At 40.1% G+C, this 13,768-nt stretch overlaps 1 protein-coding gene across 1 annotated transcript in view; it reads right to left on the bottom strand.

Moving 5' to 3' along the window:
- Positions 1-13,375, bottom strand: part of fmn2b (formin 2b) — a 29,073-nt gene extending 15,698 nt beyond the window's left edge. Inside the window, exons 1-6 of the mRNA XM_044338445.1 lie at positions 11,403-13,375; positions 8,705-8,952; positions 5,908-6,089; positions 4,500-4,650; positions 2,952-2,963; positions 1,218-1,276 (exon numbers count right to left, since the gene is read on the bottom strand). Coding sequence (XP_044194380.1) covers positions 1,218-1,276; positions 2,952-2,963; positions 4,500-4,650; positions 5,908-6,089; positions 8,705-8,952; positions 11,403-13,054 — 2,304 coding nt within the window. The 5' untranslated portion in view covers positions 13,055-13,375. The remainder of the gene's footprint in view (positions 1-1,217; positions 1,277-2,951; positions 2,964-4,499; positions 4,651-5,907; positions 6,090-8,704; positions 8,953-11,402) is intronic.
- Positions 13,376-13,768: the final 393 nt, after the last annotated feature.

Raw genomic sequence — 13,768 nt, 5'->3', positions numbered from 1 at the left:
TTTTGAGAGGCAAGAGGGAGATCAACATACAAAAAAAGTAATTGGTTGAAATAAACCATTACCAAATCTCAGTGTCACTTTGAAAATATTTTTCTCTCTTCTTTGGAAAAAAAATTCATTATTGAAATTCTGATTAAAATGCATCAACAGCAACACCTGCAGGGCAGGCAGGAGGAGAAAGGGCAGTGTGTGTGAAGTGGTGAGAGGAGAGAAGAGGAGGTGGCAAATTTTCTTTTCCCAGATTTACGTTTCCCTTTTTTTATCGAACAGTAGATAGCTACGCCAACAGTTAGCTTGTTGTACAAGGGCTGTTCATCTCCATGAAAGAAAGAAGACATCAGATAACGTGAGTCAGATACACCTTCTCTCTCTCTGTCTCTTTCTTCTCTGATGGTTAAATGTCTCTCCTGGCTGTTGTGTGAATTTCTCTCCTTAACAAGAATGCAGCAAAGAGATCACATAATGTGCTGTAGGTAGTTTGCTTGTTGAAGTTACAGTGAGCTGTCTGGACTCACATGAAAAGAGTCTGAGTCATTTGGAACTGATCCAGTTTTTAATTGAGTGGTTGTTCAGTCACCTGTTGATGGTGTGATAAATGAATGAGTGCGCAGGAGGTCTGGCTGCTTGCTTGTGACAATTCTTTCATTCTTGTTTGTTTTTAAGCTGAGCTGTCTATTGAGTAATAAGCTAGAAGTAAATAAGTCATGTATTTGATACATGCATTATACTTTCTGATGTGAACCTACACTTTTAGATCTGTGAATGTTTTTAGTGTTCAGTGTTCAGTCTTTCTAGTATTCAGCACTGATCTGTACCTGTATCACATTATAAGCATTGTTGTACTTTACATATTTCTGTACATTAAAAAAAATACATAGGAAACACATGTAAATCATGTGATATGTAGTCTGTTTTTGATGAGAACATAAATCTGTTGTCACAGTAGAACAATACTATGAATTTGAAGTAAACTTTGTTTAAAATGATACATTCTGAACCACTCCACAGCTAAAATGAGCACTTCTTTGTTATATATAAATGTCTTTAAAGAAGCAGCCTTTTCACCATTCAGGGGTTTTTGTCTTTGAAAGCAAATTACTTACAATTATATAGAAGAGAGAGAGAATTACAGAATTATAGAATTATAATTACAAACTGGGCTCAAAATAATTTGCAGTCTCAGGCTCTATAAGTAGAAAAAAATCAAAGTGACTGACCTGACAATCTTGGCTTTCCATTTGTTGTTGCCTCAAACCCGTGATGGCCGCATGTACTTCTGGACAGACAGACACATTATCAGGTCAGATTAGCACAATACAGTACATCACAAACACACCTCAGAGGACTCATAAAACTCCTGCAGGTTAGTGTGAACATACTGGTATGTATGCACTTACATATATGTCCACATCTCATAGTTTAATCAAACTGAAATTACAACACAGTTGGTGTTGGAATCACATTGTGTTTAGCTGACAAGCACTGACCAATATGCCTCAATGTAGCACTCCTGACACATCCCTTGTGTTTTTATACCTGTAAGTAGTGTAGTGTATGTTGTAACGAGTTAGTCACATATTTTGGAAAATATAGTAACAATGATACATCCATGCTGTGTGTTGATCTAAGCCAATCAATTTGTACCTAAGATCACAGCACATGTCACACCATAATACAATTTCATAGTTTTCCGCATCTTAATGTTTGTAGGAAACATTAGATTGACTGTTTAATGGAATAACCTGTCAGCGAAAAAACTGGTTAGTTCACCAAGTAGGTTATTTTTAAATCAAACAGAACTGTAATTACAAGCATTATTATTACAGTAAGTCAAATGAACACGTTGCAGTACATGTACTGTACATGTACATGTAGCATTCTCTACTGGCTGAAGCCTGGCTGAAAATTTCTATTTGTTCACATCACAAAATACATCAATTAGAACTGTTTAGTTGATTTATAGTGTTAAAGATTTGAGACGCAGGGAGCATGCAGTGGAGTTTAGATGAATACTTTTTCTGTCAGTATAATCTTCACTTCAGTGATGATGACTCATTCACTCTTACTGTGATATTTATAGACTTTAGAAAAGAGAAGATTTGAGCTGAGATTTAACACAAACTTATGTAAAAACAATCATATTCAGTGAATATCTCTGGAAATATAACCACTTAGTATTTACAATTTAGTTTAAATATAAATTCAGTGACCAAAGATGCAAAGTCCATGAATTCCTGTGTAATGATGTGCACTTTATAATTTTATAATACAATAATATGTTTCACCTGCTATTTTATTTTGCTTAGGTGATTAAAAAATAAAAGAGGCAAACTCAGCATGCATAAAAAAAGTTTTAGAGTTTGTCCCTGGGACACTCCCCCTATCATGGAGTGGCAGATTAATTTCAAGTTATGATATTGTCAAACAGGGGAAAATCTTCACCTGGGGCCTTACCAGTGATATGTAATAGCTGATGTCAGGATAACCATGTGGATGGCATGAATCATGGGGAAGATAGGTGGCATATTTTGAATATGTGGATCTGTGCAGACTATTGTGCATAAGCCTTTTTGTTGTGAAGTTTCTCTATCTCTCCCCTCTCCCGCTAAAGCTGTTGCTCTCTCTCTCTTTCATTTTGTCTCTCTTACAATGTAATGAGATGTAGCCTATTGGGAGAGTTTAGTAATGGAGACTGTTATGGAGTAATCGTTTGTTTGGTAATGGTATTTTAAGATCTTGATTTTGAAGGATTCTCTTATGCGTTGTGCACTAGCCTGCCGACACATATAAAATACTCATTGGTGTGTGCATCCTGGTCTGTGACTGCCTACCTGTCCCTCATGGCATTTTACTGGGCCTAACAACACTGCCACTCTGCTTGTGTTTGCACATTTGCTGGCTTTGAGTCAGCACAAAACATGAGCCTACAATGTACAGAAATGATTACTCACCTTGATTGTCCTCTGAAACCACCAAAGCATTACAATGGAGATGTCACATTCAGGAGACAGACAGGAGAAAGAAAGACAAATAAATGCTTTCATAAAACTGAATGGAGATCAGTCATCGAAGAGTATTTAACACCGAGTTTGACATTTATAGCTATCAACAGTGTAACTGTTCTTAAATGATAGAATGATTTATGACTCATCAAGTGCAATATGTATATGTATTGAAGATAAAAGTATTGATGAGTCCATCTTTCATAATAAGATCATCTGAGGATGGACACATCCTGAACAACAGTGGAACTGCCAGTCTGTATCAATGATTGTCATACAGCATCATTTCTAAGGAAATAGTTCAAAAGTTTAGGAAATATATATTTTGTTTTTCCAAGAGTGAGATGAAGAAATTAATATCAATCTCATGTCTGTGTGTTTAAAAAATACTCCACTGATTTAGCATTGCATAACTATAACATTGTCGGACTCACAATGGATAACTTTAAATCTTAAAAAGGGATTAAAATCGATGCAGCAGAACCAGAGATATCATATTTTTTATTTCACACTTAAAAGTGACATCACTTTAGGCAGTTAATGAAATTTAACACATCTTCCTCTGGAGACACAAAAGGCTTTATACTACTTTTTTCACATATGCAGTAGAACTCCCCAAAGCACACTTTGATGTGTAAAATTGGTGGAGTTCCACTTTAAGTACAGGGCTAGGATCATGATGTGATTAGCTCAGGATATAGACTGGCAGCAGAGGGAAACAACTAGACTGACTCTCAAAGTTTAAAAATACACCTACCAACACCTCTAAAGCTCACTAATTAACAACTTGTATCACAACAACTTGTGGTTTTCGAAGGAGTTACATGCTGGAAGTATTTCTTGGCAAACAACAGCTAGACGCAATTTATTTCCTTGAGTCTTATCATCACATTGAAGTGGCCATGTTTGGTACTATACACATATACACTAATATACAGTCTGTTGTAGCAAATGTCTCTGAATTACTACCATCTATAAAAAACTATTATCTGCACTTAAATTTGAATTATATAAGAGGCAACACAAGGTGCATATAATACCACTCATCCACTGCTGTCACACCAAATACAGTCTGAATGCTGACTACTGTAAGACAGAAAAACTGAGCACAGCACAAGTTAAGTCAGAGACTAAGGCTATCTGTGGACACAGATAGAAAAGAGAAAAGGAAAAAGGGTTGAGGAGTTTGTGTTCCAGAAAAGCGTATGGATTGTAAAACCTATTTATCAGCCTTTTTCACAGAAGACATTTTGACATATTGCAGTAGTAAAAGCATGTAAATAATCAAATGAATGATGGCTGAATTCCATTTAGCTGCTTCAGTTTCAGGGTCCTGGTATTGTGCATGCTGACTCATTGTCATGCCGTCAAGGCTTACTGGGACACTTGTATATTGTTAATGCTGAATCATCAGGTTGAGCATATGAGTTCATGCCTGTCAGCTAACCTGCATGCCATATGCAATATGTACAAGCTGTGTGTAAGTGCTGTTCTTACCAGCCTCTGTGGATCTGACTCCAGTCCTGTTGTCTCCGCCTGGCCTGGATGGAGGCCAGGAGTCCTTGAGCTGCCCCGGTAGCTTCCCATCGAGAGGATCCAGGGAGTGGGGCGGTTGGTTAACAGCTGCCCAAGTATACAGCTGGTCATGCTGGGGAAAAAAACTCTGTCAAAAAGGTTTGTTTTTTACACTGGTTGCACTAACACTCGATTTAATCAACCCTGTAGCCATTACAGTAAGATATACAGTATGTTCATGTGCATGAGACTTATGAATACTGTATGTCTCCAGATCAAGGTAATTGTAATCGTATTTTTGTTCCTCTCACTTTTATTGTTTTAAGTTGATTTTCTTACTGATGTCTCTCTGAACACTGTCATTTTACTGTCCAGCCACAACCTTCCAGGTGAAAGAAGATGTGAGTTGATGGAAATGTTGATACACTCATCTGAGTTGCTTTCAGTTATTACAGTGTGCACACAGCAATAAGCTTAACAAGCAGTAACAAGGTTTTTGTGCATGTCTTGAGTTTCACCTGTCAGACTGCCCAATCTTACTGGTGAAGGTTGTTGGGGCTTTATGCTGCCTGAAAAGAATTCCTGCAGACACCACTAAGGCTGAAAAAGGTTGTGCCAACTATGTTTTTCAGGTTTCAAAAAATAATTAAATTCATTTAGTTTATTTTCAGTGACTATTGTCCTAAAAAGACCCTAGAATTAAACATCAGTCAAAAATAAGATAGTAAAGCTCAGTGCCCTTTGTATTAAAATTTGTATTAAACATTATCTATCAGGAAGTATCACATATCTATAAAGGAGACTAAAACTAACTGTAAGCAGGGTTACATTAAAAGGTTTACATAGCGTGTTATTTTGTTATACTACCATTATAATCGAAAACACAATAACTAATTTTATCAAAATTTGTTATTTGCTTGACTTTTTTTTAACTTCGATGTATTATGCCAATTATGAAACCAAATTTAATACCGTTGTTGCAGAGTGCAAACACAAATTTGCACTCTGCAACTTAGTATTCTGTTTCTGATTTTGTATTCAGTTTTGATGTGCTAGAAATGTGTGTGAAATGTGCTAGAAAGTAGCTCATGTTTTACATTTCACACTCTGACATCAGCTTCCAGTCAGTTACACCCAGTTGCTTTTGTGCTACCATGTTGGCTTAGTAATGCATGGATGGGGGAGAGAATCCATATACTGTGTGTGCTTGTGGTCTTGCAAGACCACAGCAGCAAATAGCCAAGGAAAAGATGGAAACTGATTGATGGATGAGCCTGTGGTGGGAAGGCTCTGCAAAAACACATTTGCAGATCTTAGTACAACACATATTCACAATAACTGTATGCTGACTATGTGTGAATGTACACAGAGGTACACGGAGACTACATACTTCAAACTTGGCTGATGTGTTGGAGGGGATGTGGGTAGTGCTGCCTCCAAGCTGCTCTCTGAAGCAGTCGGTGAAAGGCAGCAGGAGACCCATGGCTAAGATCCTGGAGCAGAGCCTCTCAGCCTCCTCCGGCTCTTCCTGCTGCTGCTGTTGCAGGAACAGCTTCTCCAGGAGAGTTCGACCTGGATGTCCAGAAACCAGACAGATTTGCTACTACTGACAGCTGAGAAAACTGTCTTCAATAGAGAAGGAATAATGAAAGGGAGAAACAATCTCAGATGCCCTTATAACATTTTTATTTGAATTTCATTTTAAGATCAAGATTTTACGGTTTGTCCTTGTTCTGTTTTAATGCCCTGAATCAAAGTAATAAGAAACTCTATTCTTGCTTTATTTTCCAATAATGATTATTTGATTTATTGTGACATGACAGATAGTTTTGCATTTAGAAAAGTACAAAAACAGATAAGATTGGTGAAATTTGTTTCACATAGAAATGAAGCAGCATTTATTTAGGTGCATGGTCTACCGTATCAAATGCTAGACCCTGGAAAGTTAAGTTGTATTGTAAACTTTTGTTGAAGCAATCAAACTGATGGGTGTCCCCGGCAGCCTCATTTCTGATACGTTAAAGACTTTGGATGTGGATGTGTCATGTCTGAGAGGCTGGGATAAGGCATGAGTTGTCCATACAAAGGCATTCCTTCATGACCCATGCTTACAGTGACCTGCTGTGGTCCCTAATGCTTTGGCAACATTACAGAGGCTGAGGGCAGCTGGAGAGGCTCACAGCGAAAGACTGAGTTTGCAGGTGTAGTGAGAACCCACAAGTTGCTTGGTGATGTGTTGGAATTGTTGGCTGAAGGCTAACAAAGCAGCACTTCAAAACTCTGAGATCATATCACTCAGAAATGGTCGGATTGAAACAAGTAGTGTTGCAGAAAAAAATACTTCCAAAATGATGACATATGCTGTGTGCTATGATGTATGAATGTCTTTCTCCTCCAACTGGCCCTATGAGCTCTTTAAATGTCAACATAACCAATCAAAACGCAGTTTTAGGGGCCTATGATTTTAAGCAGATTATTGTTACTGCTGTAGTCCATTAACATCATAAACTATATGATGTAAATGGACTAAAGCAGTAAGAATAATCTGATTAAAATCATGGTATTCCTTGGTAAATATGTGTTTTGTATTTAATGAGGTAAAACATGAACCAGTCATCAGTGATCAAATGATATGAAATGTGGCTCCATGTTGGAGGGATGAGCTCAGCTCAGCTGTGGATCTAAACAGCTCTCACAATATCCGCCATCAACATGATCAACCAACACATGCAAGCTTTTCCACAAAGCACACAAACAGCCTCGGATGACTGTTCACACTGAATCCTGAAACAACTGTATTTCAAACCATAAAGTATCGTTAAGTAGAAACAAAACAACTTGTGTAGTAGATGGTAGACCGGTCTTTCTGTGTTACATTATTACAAACACACACTCTCTCTGGATACATGAATGCAGACTGCAAAGTGTGTATGACCTCAGAACAATTCATGAAAATCATTGTTGTTATCAGAAACACTGTCACTTTTATGAATCTGTATGTGATGGTAAACATAATAATATTATAAGTGAAAACAATGAAGGAAACTTTGGTATGGTGTGATGTGTACATGAGGATGTGTCCACAGACTGCAGGACACGTGTTCACTTTCTGTGAGTAAAACTAAAGATCAACACTGTCTGTGTGGTTTCTCTGAGCTCCAAATAAACACTCAGAAAACAAATGGAAAAATATGTTAAATCTTAACTTAAAAAGTAATAAATAATAGCTGGTAGTGTGTGTAATTTACAAAAGTACAATATATTTCTCTGAAATGTAGTGGAGTAGATTCAACTTAATTTGGTATTTCTGTGTTATTCTCATCAGGCGGTATTGAGTTTCAATTTGCACTGTAGATTAGGAGTTACATGCAGGTAAGCACTTGTGGGAGACCATTGCTGTGCAGTTTCTGTTTTTATACTCTTTCATTTACTCTGAGAGCAGAAGGTTTGCAGAGACGATGTCTTTGTTAAATCCATGTAACATGGCAGCTACACACACCAAAACACTTTTTAAGTGTGAAAATTAATGTGAAAAAGATTGAAGGAGGGTAGAGTTTTGTGTTTCATAGTTACAAAAACCCATCTATGGAAATCAAATAAAAGCCTGGAATCACCTGCACTGTTTGCCAGAATACACAGAATATAACTGTGGGATGTATGGTCTAGACCTGCTCTATGTGAAAAGTGTCCTGGGATAACTTCTGTTGTGATTTGACGCTGTATAAATAAAAATTGAATTAAACTGAATAACAGAAGAGTAAAATAGTACAAGAATGGACACAGATCAATGAAAAAAGGTTGAACTTGTCTCCGGCTATAAATACTTTGAAGCATTTATTGATGGCAAACTGCTAAGCTAACACAGATGCTGTGTACAGTGTGCCAAAGCTCAACACCTATTTTATAAAATAAACAGAATGCTTTTAATGTGAGTAGAAAGGTTTTAACTGACCTGTTGGTGATCTATTAAACTGTGATGTAAAACTACTGAGCTGTAGCAACTTGGGTTTTCTGCATTCATGATAAATGCATCTGCAAGAGACTACTATTACTTTGGATGATCAGTGTTGTCCTCTGTAGGCTGAACTTTAGCTGCTCTCCTTACAGGCGCAGAAATCAGACCCATGTTTTAATGTGTACAATATTATGTTTTTTTTTAATCACTACAGAAATGAACAAGCACTCACCCATGAAGACATCTTGAAAGCCACAGGTAGAAACCTGTCCACAGGAGGATCTTCTGGTAGCACAGGTGGGTTGGCTGCCTCCACCTCTGTAGCTCATCAGATATTCCCCTGAACCTACAGAGCCTCCATCCTCCTCCCTGCTCCTCAACCTCCTCTCAAGCTCCTCCGTCCAGTCAGCTGAGCGACTCAGAGGTCCAGCAAGGCTTCGGGAGCGCTGTCTACGGACCTGGTGACCCTCAGCTGTCGTCCTGTCAACATTTACAGTTGTGGTTAATTTTGAATGTGCCTTCACATGTACAATTTAACCAATCTTGACGTTTCAAATGATATGTTCATCTTTAATGCAGACTGTTGTCCAAAGCATTCTGAAATATATTAGATATTGTGTTTTCCTGCCTTTTAGTCAAAACCAGCTTCAATCTTTATTGAATGTATGTCATTATTGCTTATTAATGCAACTGACATTGATTTGACTGATTGATTTGAAAAGTCTGCAAGTTGACTTTAATACTATATGGAATTAAATTGAAACACATGGCTGTTTGGGATGTCAAGGAAATGGGCAGTAAAATAGAAACCAGGAACACTATTCCATGCTTTGGAAAAAAAAGCTAGCAGTGTAGCTGTGTGTGATTTTTACTTAATGGGCTAAATCATGTAAAAACACTGGAATGGTTCTTTAAAGGTCATTTAAACTATGGTACTGATGTTTAAACATTCTTGATATAGTTTTTAGATATTATTTGAATCTACCTTGGCTAAGGTCAAACATTCTAAGGCTGCACATTCACCTTTGCATTTTTATTTTAGTGTCCCAATTCTGACTGTATATGTACTATACAGTGCCCTCAAAACATAGATCCATTCAAACCATCCATTCCCAAAAAAAGGCCTGTCAAGGTTTGGATTTCTTCACATTTTGAAGTGTTGTGCATGGGGATATAGTCACAGAGATACTTGGTAGCTATAGACCTTGGGGGGTTATGTATTTAATTTCCAAAAACAAAAATACTAAAGTGTAAGGAATTGATTCAACAGTATGTTGGTTTATCTAGAATATTTTGTTGGGTTAAAAAACCCTGTTCAGGACTGGGCTTCTAATAATAGTGTAAAATATTAGAGATAACTAACTCTATATAAGAACAATATAAGAACATTGATGTTCTTTTATTTCCATGGTGAACATGCTGACTTTTTACCTGTGTTGTGGTCCTTTTTTGCATTGTTACACAGCACATCATGAATGTATTGATTAATTGTGGATTGAAGATCCCTTGGCAGAGTTATTATTGTCATGTAAGTCATCTGGAGACAAGGTTTTCAAACAACTCAGGGAGTTAATGTTCAAGGTGTAGTGTGTAGGATTTAGTGGCATCTAGCAGAACAGACTTGGCAAAAATGGAATATAATATTCATAAGTATGTTTTGATTAGTGTGTAATCCCATGAAAATAAGAATTTTTGTGTTTTCGTTACCTTGAATGAGCCCTTTATATCTACATAGGGAGTGGGTCCATGTTTCTACAGTAGCCCAGAACAGACAAACCAAACACTAACACTAAAGAGGACCTTTCACATTTTCGCGGCTACTGTAGGTTTTCCTACATGCTTGGAAGAGGAGCGGGAGGGTTAGGGGTATGCAGTTGGTTGCAGTCTGCTACCTCACCTCTAGATGTCACTGAATCTTACACACCGGTCCTTTAAGTTACAACTGAGCAACAGTTGTCATTTCAGTCAACAAAATGTAGGATTGCCAGCCAAAAATGAAATCAAGGAATTACTGTTTTAAAAGATACCACAAATCTTGATTGTAAATTTGTTGGTAACTACAAACTTTCAGTGCTAAATTGAAATGTTTGACAGGCGTAACAAGACTAACTAAAGTCAGATGGGGTTCAGCAAAGTGTCAGTTCCAGTTTATTCCAATATTGAGCTTATTTTCATAGCTTTGACCATCATTTCTAGTAGTTATTGTTACTTTGTAGACATCAAAGTAGTTACTGAGATCTGTGAACATAGTGACATTGCTACAACAAAGTCTGATGAGGGAAGAAAGACAAGCAGTCAGATGATCAGACAGATTGTAAACAAGCCAACGATTTGGCCAGATTATAAATCAAACTGAATGTGAGCTCTGAAATGTTGGTAGTAATCCCTCATTGCACAGGAAAGCTTTTTGCATACAACTACAGAACAGTGGGGCAAATTGAAGCAGGAAGTGGGTCGGTAAAGTGTAATGGATGTTTACAATGGACAGTTTGGGTAATAATTTTTCCATTCAAGTTTGTTTTAGCTTCCAAATAAGTTTAATTAAATTGGGGGTTTGTTCTTGTCTGCCTGATTGTCTGACTGCTCATGTTTCTTGCCTTGTTTGACTTTGTTTTAGCAATGCCAACATGTTGCCAGATCTCAACAATTAACTTGGAGAGTACAAAGTTAATACAAGTTAATATAAACTAATACAAAGTTATTATTGTAAGATAAATGCCCACAAGTAATAAACTGGAATTATGCTTTAATAATCTAACAAAGTGACTCCAATCTATCTGCAACCTTGATATATATGACCTGATAATAGTAAAATCAAAGTCAAAGTTTATGTTAAAAAGCATACTGTATTTTATGTGCTGTCATAGTGTTATGTCAATGGTTAAATAACATAAAAGATCATATTTAACTTGCAGCAATGCCACAGGTACCTGTGGAGGTGATGGTGGGCTCTGCGCGGGGACAGAGGGCTGTGGGAGGGTGACAGGGCTGGGGAGTGTCCTGGGGAGCTCAGCTGTCTGGTGGTGGTCTTGATGTAGGAGGGGAAGATGGGAGGGTAGGGTTTCACCACGGGGCTGGAGGAGGAGGAGGAGTGGGTGGACCTGAGGAGACGTTTAGCCAATGTAGGGCTCTCCTGGGGAGGCAGTGGGGTGAAGCAGACACTGCTCCTCCTGCACTGCTGGTTGGAGGGGGAGGCACTAGTGCCGGCAGCAGCAGAGTGGTTGGGTTCAGATCCAACGCTCAGGCAATCTTCAAGGGACTCAGCACTGGTACCCGAGCCCAACTGACCCTCACCTTCTAAAAACATGGTCCCTGAGCTCAGCCCCTCTGTGGGTTCAGGACTTTTGTTGTGGCTGTCTGCGGGTGGAGGACTGAAATCAACCACACTGTGCACCCTCTCCTCCTCCTGCTGGTTTTCCTCTCCTGCTTCCTCCTCCTCCCCTGGGGGTTTCCCAGCACTGTCAAATGTGAGATCAGGGAAGCTGTTACCACTGGTCGTCATGGTGACTGGGTTGACAGCTGCCCCCCCAGCAGTAGCCATGGTGATGGCTGTGTGAGGGGGCTGCTGCACCCAAACATGCTGGTCTTTTGTGCCTGTGGCAGCACAAAGAGAGCCTTCTCTCTCCTTCTCCCTTGGCCCCTTCCCGTTTAGCTCCGGATGCTCCTCCTCCTCCTCTTCCCTCCTCTCGTGCACCTCTGTGTGAAAGGGGAGGTGTAGTCCTGGGGGCTGCTCTGTGCACTTGACAGATCCAGACAGAGTTCCCGTTTCTAGGAATGACAGCGCATCAGACCCAAGCTCTAATTCTGGGGTCAGGTCAGGCTCCTCTGGAGGAGTTAATTTGACTACTCCATTACTCTGCTTCTTCCCCTCTCCCGCTCCCCAGCTCAGATCCCTTCCTCCCCCTCCTTGTGCCTCCACAATTGAGTTAACCCCCCCATGCTGCTGTTGGTGCTGGAGCCTTATAGCAAGCTGGATGTCTGCTAGCAAATCCTCGTGGTCGGCTGCTGAGTGGAAGCTGTAGATATCGGTGTCTGACCCCGAGCTCCCTCTCTTCTGCCCTCCATCCTCCGGAGAGGTTGCTGCTGTTGATGTTTTCCGCGGCATCTCCTGCTTCTGCTCTCCTCCCCCTCCATCTCCATCCTTTTTCTCTTGGTCCGGTTTCTTTTTCTTCTCAGGGAAAGCAGCCTCAGTATCCGACTGTCCAAGCTCATCGGCAGACAGATCAGGTGTTTTTGTGATGTCCAGTTCATCATGTTGAGATGCTAACACATCCTCCTTTGAGCCTGTTACTGATGAACACACGTCTCCTTTCCCTTTCAGGTTGCCCTTTCTCTTCCGGATGGAGAAAACAGAGGACTTGGACTCAGATTTGTTTTTCTTCTTGCCTGGTCCTGTGCCATGCATCCCCCCTCCTCCTCCACTGCTGCCTGCTCCTTTACCTCCATGCTTACTGTTGAGTTTCTTTCCTCCTTTTTTTGTCGTGTCTCCTCCTCCCTCTCTCCATCCCTCATCCAGTGAAGGGTAGCTTCCATTACCTGATGCTGCTGCAGCTTTCTTTTGCTTAGCCTCCTGGTTGCCCATGTTGATGCAGAGCGTCCGACAGCTGCCTACCTTCTCCTCTCAGGTCATGCCTGGGAGAGCTCCTCCTGTCAGGGGGAGCTTATTAATGCCTGTTCCTGGGGCAGGTAGAACCGTCTTGGCCTAATCTGTGGATGCACGTCTGCTGGAGGAGGAGGAGCTGCTGCTGGTGTTTTTTTATTTCAAATCTCTGTTGTGCGACGATTTCTGTTCTTCCTCCTTGTTTTCCGGTGACGGAGGCTGGCGTGGCTGTGATGTTGACGCTGATGCAGGAGAGACATACAGCTCCCTCCTCCTCCTCCCTTTCTCTCCTCATCTTACCCTCCCCCTCCCCTTCCTCCTCCTCTCCATCTGCTGAAAGGAGTGACGTAGGCACTGCATGCTCACTGGAGCTCTGACAGAGAGGCAGGCTGGGAAAGATGGAAAACAACTGGGTTGGAGAGACAAAGCCAGGCTTGCTGGGGAAAAGCATAAAAAAGACCTGAGAGGAATAAAGATGCTGCTGTGCTTGTGATGAGGGGGACTAGAGGCATGGATGGATTCATGACTGTGCACCCTCTTCTTGGCTGGATAGTCTCACTGTAGCTAATCACACAATTCTTCACTGCGTTTCCCATGATTCCCAGACTCCAGCCTACATTACCCACAGTGCTAAGCATGGGCTGGACTCCAAGCTAGTCTATGAAGGGCTCATGAAGCTCTCTGTAACTGCAGATT

Source organism: Thunnus albacares, chromosome 20, assembly GCF_914725855.1.
Source record: "Thunnus albacares chromosome 20, fThuAlb1.1, whole genome shotgun sequence".
NCBI lineage: Eukaryota > Metazoa > Chordata > Actinopteri > Scombriformes > Scombridae > Thunnus > Thunnus albacares.
Note: the sequence above shows the minus strand (reverse complement) of the source record. Positions and strands in the feature narration are given on the sequence as shown.